This window comes from Lepidochelys kempii, chromosome 9, assembly GCF_965140285.1.
Source record: "Lepidochelys kempii isolate rLepKem1 chromosome 9, rLepKem1.hap1, whole genome shotgun sequence".
NCBI classification, from domain to species: domain Eukaryota; kingdom Metazoa; phylum Chordata; order Testudines; family Cheloniidae; genus Lepidochelys; species Lepidochelys kempii.
In genome coordinates this window covers 103,040,024-103,052,223 of record NC_136388.1, presented here as the reverse complement: position 1 = coordinate 103,052,223, position 12,200 = coordinate 103,040,024, and the positions used below count along the sequence as shown (strand labels likewise).

The 12,200-nt window shown below is 41.8% G+C and overlaps 1 protein-coding gene across 4 annotated transcripts in view; it reads right to left on the bottom strand.

The window, feature by feature from the left end:
* Positions 1-7,870: 7,870 nt before the first annotated feature.
* LOC140916801 (rho-related GTP-binding protein RhoG) overlaps positions 7,871-12,200 on the bottom strand; it is a 35,565-nt gene continuing 31,235 nt past the window's right edge. For all 4 annotated transcript variants that reach the window (XM_073358679.1, XM_073358678.2, XM_073358681.2 and 1 more), the window contains one exon: positions 7,871-10,671. In XM_073358679.1, the coding sequence (XP_073214780.1) occupies positions 10,073-10,648 (576 nt within the window). In that variant the 5' untranslated portion in view covers positions 10,649-10,671 and the 3' untranslated portion in view covers positions 7,871-10,072. The remainder of the gene's footprint in view (positions 10,672-12,200) is intronic.

Sequence of the window (12,200 nt, the reverse complement as noted above, 5' to 3'; positions counted from 1 at the left end):
CTGTTAACGTGTCTGTGGATGGAGTGGGAATCCTCCAGGGACATCTCCATGAAGCTCTCTTGGAGGTACTCTGAAAGCCCTTGCAGGTTTCTAGGGAGGGCTGCCTAAGCCTTATTTCATCCTGCACACTTTACCATGTGAAGGCAGTAGCAAGTAGTCTGGAATCATTGCAGCACAAACCATGGCAACGAATGGTCCTGGGTTTGGTCGCATTCAAGTAACATTGTCTATATCTTTTTGCGTTAGCCTCAGGGGAGCGATATCATTCATGATCACCTGGTTGAAATAGGGGAATTTTTGTAAGGGAACAGTAAAAGGATCCCATTCATGCTGGGTTATTTGCACTTGGCTAAAAGGGATCATTGCAGGGAATAGCCACACGGCAGAGGGAGAGGATCATCCCAGAGAATAGCCATGCCATGGGGGGGGGGGGGGAGGTGTGTGCTGCACATCCACCTGAAAACCACAGCCCCTCTTTTTAAATGTGAAACCCAACTGGCATTGCTTGCTCTGGGAAAGGATGACGCTGCAGTTTGAAACCATTCCCACGTGTTATGAAGGCGTAAGAAGCCAACCCCACGTACCAAAAGGCTTACCATGGCTGCCTGGAAACCAAATTCTGTTGCCCGGCTGTTTGTGATGTATTACCATACCGACAAGCACTCAATATAAAAGACAAAATGTGACTTTGTACCTAAAGCACATATGTTGTGAATTGCTTGATGCACTGTGAAAGTCTCCCTTTTGTTCTCAAATGTATCATCTTAAATTTTACTCTCCCTTTTTATCTCCCCCCAGCTGCACATGTTTCTATGCTCCCCCATCAGCTCCGTCCCTGAGGTTATCGCAGATTAGAAGGCGGGAAAAAAAACACATTCACGATTACATGTTTTCTGAGCTCATGCAGTCCTCCCGCACTGATAGGGCACAGCTTAATGCATGGAGGCATTCAGTGGCAGAGGCCAGGAAAGCATTAAGTAAGTGCAAAGAGCCGAGGCAGGAGGAAATGCTGAGGCTAATGGGGGAGCAAACGGACATGATGAAGCATCTGTTGGAACTGCAGGAAAGCCAACAAGAGCACAGACCCCTGCTGCATCCATTGTATAACTGCCTGCCCTCCTCCAAGTTCCATATCCTCCTCACCCAGACACCCAAGAATGGGGGGGGTGGGGGAGGCTTCAGGCACCCAGCCACTTCACTCCGGAGGCTAGCCCAAGCAACAGAAGGCTGTAATTCAAACAATTTTGATTTGTAATGTGGCTACAATAAGCAATGTGGCCTTGTCCTTCCCTCCTCCTGAACCCCACCCCACACAGGCTACCTTGTGAGTTCTCACTTTTTTTAATTAGTTAAGAAAGAAAGAAAAGTTTCAAAACAATAGTTACTTTATGTCCTTTGCTAGCTATGGTCAAAGGATGGAGGGTGGTTGGCTTACAGGGAATTAAAATCAACAAAACAGGGTGGGTTTGTAGCAAGGAGAAACACTCACAACCTTCACCCCGTAGCCTGGCCAGTCATGAAACTAGTTTTCAAAGCCTCTCTAATGTGCAGCGCTCCTAGCTGTGCTTTTCTAGTCGCCTTTGTGTCAGCTTGGCAATTTTGAGCAGCCAATTTGCCTCAACCTCCCACCCCGCCATAAATGTCTCCCCCTTACTCTCACAGATATTATGGAGCACACAGCAAGCAGCAATAACAGTGGGAACGGTGGTTGCGCTGATGTCTAACCTAGTCAGCAAACAGCACCAGCGAGCTTTTAAACGTCCAAAGGCACATTCTGCCACCATTCTGCACTTGATCAGCCTATAGTTTAACTGCTCCTTAGTACTGGCCAGGGTGCCTGTGTGTGGCTTCATGAGCCATGGGAGCAAGAGGTAGGCTGGGTCCCCAAGGATAACTATTGGCATTTCAACATCCCCAATGGTAATTTTCTGGTCTGGGAAGTAAGTCCCTTCTTGCAACTGCTCGAACAGCCCAGAGTTCCTAAAAATGCGAGCATCATGCACTTTTCCCGGCCATCCCACTTTGATGTCGGTAAAATGTCCCTTGTGATCCACCAGTGCTGGCAGCACTATCAAGAAGTGCCCCTTGCAGTTTAGGTACTGGTTGGCAAGGTGGTCCGGTGCCAAGTTAGGGATATGCATTCCATCTATCACCCCACCACCGTTTGGGAAATGTGCAGGTCATACTTGATGGCTTTGCTGCAAGGGGTTCCCTGAGTCACTACCCTTGATAGGAGAACGTCTTGGATCACAGCAGTCCCCACAGTAGACTTGCCCACTCCAAACTGATTCCCAACTGACCGGTAGCAGTCAGGCGTTGCAAGCTTCCACAGGGCTATCACTACTCGCTTCTCAACTGTCAGGGCAGCTGTCATCTTGATATTCCTGCGCTTCAGAGCAGGGAAAAGCAACTCACAAAAGTTCAAGGAAAGTGGCCTTACGCATGCGAAAGTTTCGCAACCACTGAATCATCCCATACCTGCAACACTATGTGGTCCCACCAGTCTGTGCTTATTTGCCAGGCCCAGAATCGGCATTCCACTGTATCAACCAGCCCCACTGCCTCCATGATGTCTCAATTGCCACAGCCCGTGCTTTCAGGAATGTCTGTGTCCATGCCCTCATCACAATCGTCCTCGTGCTGGCGTCTCTTAACCTGGTTCTGCACATACTCCAGGATAATGCGTGAGGTGTTTACAATGCTCTCAACAGCAGTCCTGAGCTGAGCGGGCCCCATGCTTGCCGTGGTATGGCATCTGCATGGGTAACCTAGGAAAAAAGGCACAAAACGATTCTGTTGCTTTCAGAGGGAGGGAGGGAGGGAAGGGCAACTGATGACATGTACCCAAAACCACCCGTGACAATGTTTTTGCCCCATCAGGCATTGGGAGCTTAACCCAGAATTCCAATGGGCAGTGGAGACTGCGGGAACTGTGGGATAGCTACCCACAGTGCATCGCTCCGTAAGTCGATGCTAGCCATAGTATTGAGGACACACTCTGCCAACTTAATGCGCTTAGTGGGCACATACACAATTGACTGTATAAAATTGATTTTTTAAAAATAGACTTCTACTCTACCTAATTTCGTAGTGTAGACATACCCCTAGGGGTAAGTGTCCTCCTATGTACAAAGCTATAGCTAAATACCTACTTACCTCCCAGGGGCATTTTAATTAGAGCTCTCAGGCAATTAATATTTTTAATCGCAATTAATCATGCTGTTATCCAAAAAATATTTAAATAAAGGGTATTTTATTGTTTTTTACATTTTCAAATATATTTCAGTCAAAATACAGAATACAAAGTGTACAGTGCTCTATTTTGTTACAAATATTTGTACCGTAAAAAAAAACAGCATTTTTAAGTCACCTAATACAAGTACTATAGTGAAATCTTTTTATCATGAAAGTTAATTCTACATTTATAAGTTCAAAAAAACCTGCATTCAAAAATAAAACAATGTAAAACTTCAGAGCCTACAAGTCCACTCAGTCCTACTTGTTGTTCAGCCAATAGCTCAGACAAACAAGTTTGTTTACATTTTCAGAAGATAATGCTTAACTGCTTCTTGTTCACAGTGTCACCTGAAAGTGAGAACAGGCATTTGCATGGCACTGCTGCAATCAGCATTGCAAGATATTTACATGCCAGATGCGATAAAAACTCATATGTCCCTTCATGCTTCAACCACCATTCCAGAGGACATGCGTCCATGTCGATGATGGGTTCTGCTTGATAACGATCCAGAGCAGAGCGGACTGACGTGTTCATTTTCATCATCTGAGTTAGATGCCACTAGCAGTTGGTTGATTTTCTCTTTTGGTGGTTTGTGTTCTGTAGTTTCCACATCAGAATGTTGCTCTTTTAAGACATGAAAGCATGCTCCACACCTCATCCATCTCAGATTTTGGAAAGCACTTCAGATTCTTAAATCTTGGGTCAAGTGCTGTAGCTATCTTTAGAAACTTCACATTGGAATCTTCTTTGCATTTTGTCAAATTTGCAGTGAAAGTGTTCTTAAAATGAACACAATGTGCTGGGTCATCATCCGAGACTGCTATAACATGAAATATGTGGCAGAATGTGGGTAAAACAGAATAGGAGATACACAGTTCTCCCCGAAGGAGTTCGGTCACAAATGTAATTAACGCATTATTTTTTTTTTTAACAAGCATCCTCAGCATGGAAGCGTGTCCTCTGGAACGATGGCCGAAGCATGAAGAGGCATATGAGTCTTTAGCACATCTGGCACGTAAATAACTTGTGACACCAGCTACAACAGTGCCATGCGAACGCATGTTCTCACTTTCAGGTGACACTAATTAAGAAGTGGGCAGCATTATCTTTCATAAACGTAAACAAGCTTGTTTGCATTAGCAATTGGCTGAACAAGAGGTAGGACTGAGTGGACTTGTAGACTCTAAAGTTTTACACTGTTTTGTTTTTGAGTACAGTTATTTAACAAAAAAATCTACATTTGTAAGTTGCACTTTTGTGATAAAGAGATTGCACTACAGTACTTGTATGAGGTGAACTGAAAAATACTATTTCTTTTGTTTATTTTTACAGTGCAAATATTAGTAATCAAAATATAAAGTGAGCACTGTACACTTTGTATTGTGTTGTAATTGAAATAGATGTATTTGAAAATGTAGAAAAACATCCAAAAATATTTAATAAATTTCAATTGGTATTCTATTAACAGTGGATTAATCACGATTTTAATTGTGATTAATTTTTTTTAGTTAATCACATGATTTAACTGCAATTAATCAACAGCCCTAATTGCAATGTAGCAGTGCTGTGCGTTTGCAATATCAAGCACTCAAAGTTAGAAAACAGGCAAACAGAGGGCACCTTTATGCATTGTGATAGTCTTTAATTATATATTATTTCCACAGGACTCCTGCTTCATTCAGTGCACACCTAGTGAGCAGTAGTCAACATTTTGTTTTATCCTCATTGTTCGAGATGTAGCGCGCGCGCACACACACACACCCCTCACCATATTTCCGGCGCTGAAGTAGTTAGTTTCCTTCTGAGCTTTTCTATGGCATTTATACTACTAGTAGCTGGCACTTTCACCAACTCTCAAAAGTACTTTACAAAAGGAGGAGATCAGCATCTCGTACTTCATAATCAGAAGCTGACTACACTACCACTTTTGTCGATCAAGGGTGTGGGGAAAAAAAAAAAACAACACATCCCTGACCAACAAATTTCTGGTGTGGACAGTGCAGTCGGCAGGAGACACTCTCCTGTCAACATAGCTAACCCCGCTCATTGGGGGTGGTTTAATTATGCCGGCAGGACAGCTCTTTCCTGCTGGCAAAGAGCAGCTACACAGGGGACCTTTACAGCAGGACAGCTGTGCCGCTATAAGGTCCGTATGTAGCCTTGTTAACTTATCTTCATAATATTCCTGTGAAGTGAAAGGATGGTATTATCCCCATTTTACAGATGGGAAACTAAAGCATAGTGGATATGCTTCTAATAATTTTAGGTTCCTCATATGGGATAACTAGCACCTGATTTAGCACATTACTTTAGCAAAGCTCCCAGTAACTTCAGTTATAGCTTTAAGTTCAGCATTTCTGAAAATCAGAGCTCAAGGTATCCCATCATAGCATTCAGGAATTAATTAGTGACCCCCTGTGAAAAGTTTGGTTTAAATGATTTGCCTAACATTAGGAACTCTATATTATAGCAGAGGCAGGAATAAAAATCAGTTTTCCAAGGTGGTATTCAGTTGCCTTAACCAGAAGACCATCCATTCCCTTCCTGTGATCCCCTGTCCCGGTGCTACAAATAGTACATACCTTCCATCTTCTGCAACAAATGAAGCAGCATCCTACAGGCAACATCCTCCTTTAATACATAATCCCAATTCATCCCCACAGTAGGTTGAGCCTGTGCACTGAATGAATTAGGGGTCACATGGAAAAAATATGTGATCATGTAATTCAAGACTATCAATGCAGATGCACAAGGTGACCAAATTAAAGTTTTCACCACCCCCATTTCCCTCACCAGCTTCCAGTCTTTCCACACACATTTGGGCTCCCTGTTTGTCTCTTTGCCTGATCAGTTCCAGCCTCCCACTTCCTCTCCTGCCCTGGCCCAGTTACTCCAAGTTTCCTCCCACTCCCCCAACTCCTTGTCTCAGCCTATTCTTTTCCATCCCCTCTGGTCTCGCTTTTATCCTCTCTGCCTCCCCTTCCTTCTTTAGTTTGGCTGGGTGACAGGAGGTGCAGGTGTTTCCTGTATTCTCACTGCTCTCAATTTCAGTGTCCAGCCCACTCAAAAGCAGTTGTCAGACTTTCCCTGTAAAGGCTGCTCCTCTTTGAAACTGCACACATGGGCTGTCCTGTGCAATCTGGTCACACATAACAGCTGTGAAGGGATACAGTATGTCCAGTGAGGACAGAACCTTCAGAGATTGGCCAAACATAAGTGGATTTTCACAGGAATGGCAAAAGGCACATCCCTGACACAAAGTCCACCCCTTGCCAAATTTCAAATCTCTGGTCCAAAGCATGGGGTCATCAGAATATTTTAACATAAGCAAAACCTTCCCTGCTGCCCTGCCCCCGCCTCATTCTCAAAACAGCTGAACAGTTCTGGCTAAAATTTTCCAAAAAACTTCAGACACCTGGCGTACAAAATTTCACACAAAATGGTTACAGGTTGGCAAAACTATAACCAACTGAAAAAGTCTTAATGTGAAGTGTCAGCCCTAATAGGGAGTGCTATAATAGTTATTCACATGTGGAAACAGGATTTTAGTGGGAATTATCTTGCATCTTTATAGTAAAGAGACATCAGATTCACACAGTTTACAATCACTAAAACTGGACTGAACAATTAAACTTCTTAATTTGTTCAAAATTTGCTTTGCTATATTTCAAGTCTCCAGATTTCCACAGAAGAGATTAAGAACAATTGTAATATGAAAATGGAATGAGTGAATAAAACAGCAAGAAATCAAGAAAGCTTTATTACAATTTAATTCTGCATAATTTAAAAATCATTTTAAATCGTTAGTTGCAATACAAATTCCTTTTAAGTATAAAAATCAAGTTGCCAGTGTATGTTTCAGTACCACACTTCAATCAGATCATCTTAGGGTCCTCTAATGCAAATGAGTCCTCCTCACCCTCCCACTTTAACTGGCTTAGAGAACTCCTTTGCTTAGAGAGAGGTCCATTTGCTCGTTCAGATTTACCCAAGTAGCACCAAGAATTCTACAGGTCACAAATTTGGCACTCAAAAGCAGAGCATTGAGGCCTTTCTGGTTGAAATTCCATATAAATAGCTACCATTGTGTACTGAACAGAGCATTTGAGTGCTAAAAGTATACATCTAAAAAGACTGCCTCAGATCATCCTTTGGACAGAGCACTCCTGAACTGTTCAAATCAACTGGGTCCGGGGTGGGAGGGGGAATAAGTGAAATCTCTCAAAGACAAAAAATGTAAATGATTAGTCTGCTAGAAGGATATAAAAACTGAATAGCACAGGAGAGACTGAATTGTCACAAGTCAATTGCATTCCCAGCCACTCAAATATAAAACTTTTATAAGGTTGGTTTCGACTGCTCTCTCAATGCTGGAATGTTCTGATCTTATTTGGAATTAGACATATCCAACCAGGGAGCTAAGTCAAATCTCCCTTGTAATGTGACAATGGACAAAATCAAGGCAAAAAAAAAAAAAAAAGAACCCAAACTCTGCACTAGAGTTACAATAAAATAGGTTAAGAATTATAGAAATTTGCAACAGCCCAAATTTACAGAGTGACCATTTACAGATTTTGTTAATTATCAATTATTGTAATAAAGAAAAAAGTTCACGATATCTGCACGCTCCTGAAATTCATTCCTGCAGAGATCAGGCCCTGGAGTAAGAACTGTCAGAATAGCAGGATACCTGCTCCTCTTGGCAGAAAATACACAGAAATATCAGATGTTGAAATCAGTCTGTTAATGAGGTACTATGAAGACAGTAAAGAGCTCTCCAAGTTGTTCTAGTTCATGGCACTTTGTGAAGAACAAAAAAGAAAGTGGTATGTAGAAGGAAGCATCCCCAGGCTTCTGCAAACATCATGGCATATTGTTATTTTGGTGTTTATCTGAACCATTCCCAGTACACTACATTTGTTTCTTTAGCTAGTCATACTGATGGCTTGGGTCAACTGTGGCTTGTAATTTAGCCTTTTAGAGTGGGATTTGCTAAAGTAATATATGCCATCAGTTATAATGGAATTGTAGTTACTGTAAGTTATCAGTACATCAGGCAGAGAGAAAGGCACATCCTCTTCTTTGAGGGGAAGTAGGGGACAGATAGGAATATATCCACCGCATACTTCAATACCACATAAGGCAAGGCTAATTTAATATTTCTCTTAATCCTAATAGCCCTACAGTTGCCAACCCACCAGCATCTTGCTGCAATGAGAAAAGAGAGCTCATTCCATATAGTGCAGGCATAACACACATTTTTGCATGGGTGAGATACTTTAGGAAACTAAGATCTGAACCACTAACACAGGCTGCTCCCAAATACAGTCAGTGGCACCTACGCAAGGAATGAGATTATTAATTTCAGTACACAAAACCCACAAATCCCAGCATCCTTATATTAATACAGAATCTCTTATACAGCACATCAATTTCAGATCTGCAAGTTGCAGGGGCAAGTCTTTAATGGAGGTTTCACACTGCTGCTTTTTTGCTCATCCTAGGTGTTGTGGGTAAACAGACTTCTGAAGATAGAAGCCAGTGACCATTCACAAAGGGGTAGGAACAGTTATTGAAGTGTTTAAATAGAGCTTCAGCTAAAAAGTAATTTATAATAATGTGTGACCAGCTAGCGTGGAGAGGAGAATTATTTTTAAAATGCTGTAGCCCAGGTAACCGTATCCACCATAGCTGGCCAACCATTAAAAACAGTTTAACTGGAACCATAGTTAAACATGGTTCCTGGCTTCATGTTATAGGACCTACACAATTCCAAGACATGATCTGCCATGAACTCTCATGCAATGATGCAGGGGTTAATTATGGTTGGGAGAAAGAGAACTAATTCCTCAAGAGCAACAGTCTCCTTCCAACTCTCTGGAATTCTCCTAAAAGGCAGGGGAATGTACATGTACAAGTATGCAGGTCATACTAGGAAATCCACTTTGAGAATGTCATCCCAATTACCTCAAGCAGTTTGAAGAGAGAACAATAACTCCACTCTCAAAATTTAAAATACTCTTTAGAGGGGGAAGAGAAACCCTAATGCAGTTAAGACAACTATGGCAGACCTGCATTTTGTTACTATCTCACGTCTCTGTTCCTAAACCACCACAGAATCATTTATTTGAGTTACTGTCATCTAGAATTCCACATATCAGGAGGTGCCAACTTCTGATCTTAATACTAATGAAACCATTTCAGGAGTTCCTTATGTCTGAAACACTGGACCAAACATGATTGGTTTTCATTAACTTTTCATACAAGTAATCACATTCTTCACTATAAAGTAAGTCTCATATTAATATTGAAGGTTTCAGCATTTTTAAATTTAGACAAATGGTTTTCAAATTTCATGATGTCAAATTAAGGCAATAATTAGAAAGCCAGGCTCTTGTCTGGTAGACCAAGTTGATGAATCAGTAAGGGCCAGAAGCAGCAGGAACTATATTTAAAGCAAAATTATCAATATCTGTCGCTTTCAGCAAGGCCAATAACTGAAGTTTGTCTAGTAAAGGAAAAGTTTGGCTTTGAAGAAGTCCCCTCATCCTCTTCTATTGAAAAGAATGGAAGCCAACTGAACTCTGGAGATGGAGACTCTGGAACTTTAGAAGATGGATAGATATTTCATCAGTCTCTCACTAGGCTGGAATGAACTGGTTTGTCTCAGTTTCCCTGAAGCAGTTACCAAACTGCAAGAATATACTTTGCATGAACCATTTCTGTTTAGACCTGTTAGTGCAAGATGCAAATCTTCAATTAAAAAAAAGAAAGGAGCCCGCCAAGATCCCCGTCAGTCTTCATTTCACTTCAAATATCCATCGTCTTCGGCAACTACAACAGGACACACTTTTTTGTGTTTTTCTTTGCCACTGGGTATAAAACTGCGCGCACAGCTTCAGCAAACACCTCTCGAACCCCCTCCTGGTTCAGAGCTGAGCATTCCAAATATTTTACTGCTCCAATCTGTTTGGCCAGTGAAGTTCCCTGTTGTGGGGTAGTGGGAGCCAAGCTTTGCTCCTTCAGCTTTTTAACGGTTTCCACATCACTTCGTAAGTCCCTTTTGGTGCCAACTAAAAGGATTGGAACATTAGGACAGTGGTGAGAGACTTCAGGGTGCCATTTGTGCCGAACATTTGCATAAGAGGAGGGACTTCCAATGGAAAAACAGATGACAAATACATTGGTTTGAGGATATGAGAGGGTACGTAGACGGTCATATTCCTCCTGGCCTGCAGTGTCCCAGAGATTTAGACTAACTGTCCGGCCATCCACAGTCATCTGGGCACTATAGTTGTCAAACACAGTGGGTATGTACTCCTCTGGAAAGGCATTGGTGGTGTAGCTGATGAGAAGACAGGTCTTTCCCACCGCACCATCTCCAACAACTACACACTTTATTGTCTGCATTCTTTACCCAGAAATGGAGAATCCTGCCGAAAGAGAAAACAAAGTCACTCACTTATAGGAATTTTAAAACAAAAAGTGTAGAAGGTTTCTCTAATACAATGCCCTCAACATTTTTAATAATTTATTTTTGGTAGCGGACACAGCATGCTAGATGCTAAACACACATAAAGAGGCAGCCTACACTCTAGAACACTGGTTCTCAAACTTATTTGATCATGCCCTCCTTTGTGTCTGTAGGAGTTTATCCCCCCCCCAACAAGTACATATACCAATAAAAAACAAACATGCAACTCTCATTAAATATTAAAAACAGTAAGGCATTGATTCAAACAGCGCCAACGATCCATTTTAATAAGGGCAAAATGGAAATTGCGATGCTTAAAGTTAAATGTGCACACTGAATCATAAACTGATTAATGTACAGATGGCAACGACTTGTATAATGCTATTCAAGCTTAAAAGAATAGCATCAAAATGCACAGCGCCATCTGAAGATCTGATCTGTCCGAAGGAATCAGCTTTGCTAGTTGTTTGTTACTGTGGGTAAAATGTGCACAGTGAGGATCCCCATCCCCCAAGTTTCTCACACACACCCGAAAACGTATTCCATAGCCCTCCCAGTTTGAGACCCTCTGCTCTAGAAAGAAACAGTAGAAGTAGAGGAGAGGAAAAAGAGGTACAACATACAAATAGAGTGGTCACATGGCAATTGGACACATCCTGATTATTTAGCTAAATAAAAATAAATTAGCTGAATACCTACAACCTAGCCTTAATCAGCCAGATAATTTCTTGTAGGTAATCTAAACGAGTCTTTAGGACTTGACTGCAGAGAAAGGGATTTGCGGTCTTGTGCCCCACAGCAAGATGTTCTCTGTCACTTGTGGTATCACACTGCTTGGCCCACTCCATGCTATCCTTGTTCTCTACCACCTAAGCAGTAGTAACACAGAGAAGGCTCTAGGAGTTAAACTGAATATGATTCAATGCAGATGAGGCAAATGCGCTAGTAAGATGTATGAATACTGCCTATAAAATAAGTAAAGTAATTAATTCACTCAGCACCAGTTACCTAGTACTGTAGAGTATTCAGACCACACCAATAAAAGGTTTAGAATATAGAACCTAGGAGGAAAACTTGGTACATCTGTTCTTCGAAATATAATCAGACTGCTACCATGTCACTCTGAATACACAAAGAACTGTTCTAAAGAGACCAAGAACAGATTATTCTCACTAATCATTGACGGAACAGGCAGGAACTAATGAGCTGCAGCAAAGAAAGCTCATGTTAAGTACTAGGAAAACCCTAATACCAAAAGAGTTCATTAGTAAAATAAGCTTCCAAAAGCAGGTTGTAGAATCACTACTGGAGAGATCAGAGATTAAGGCCTTGTCTACACTTCAGAGTTGTGTCGATGCAAGTTACGCCAAACGATCAAAACCCACTCTAATTACATCACTTGTGCACGTTCACATAACACTCCCATCAGCAGAGCTCTAGCATCAACAGAGTAATGCACTGGGTACCTATCCCACTGTGCCACTTGCT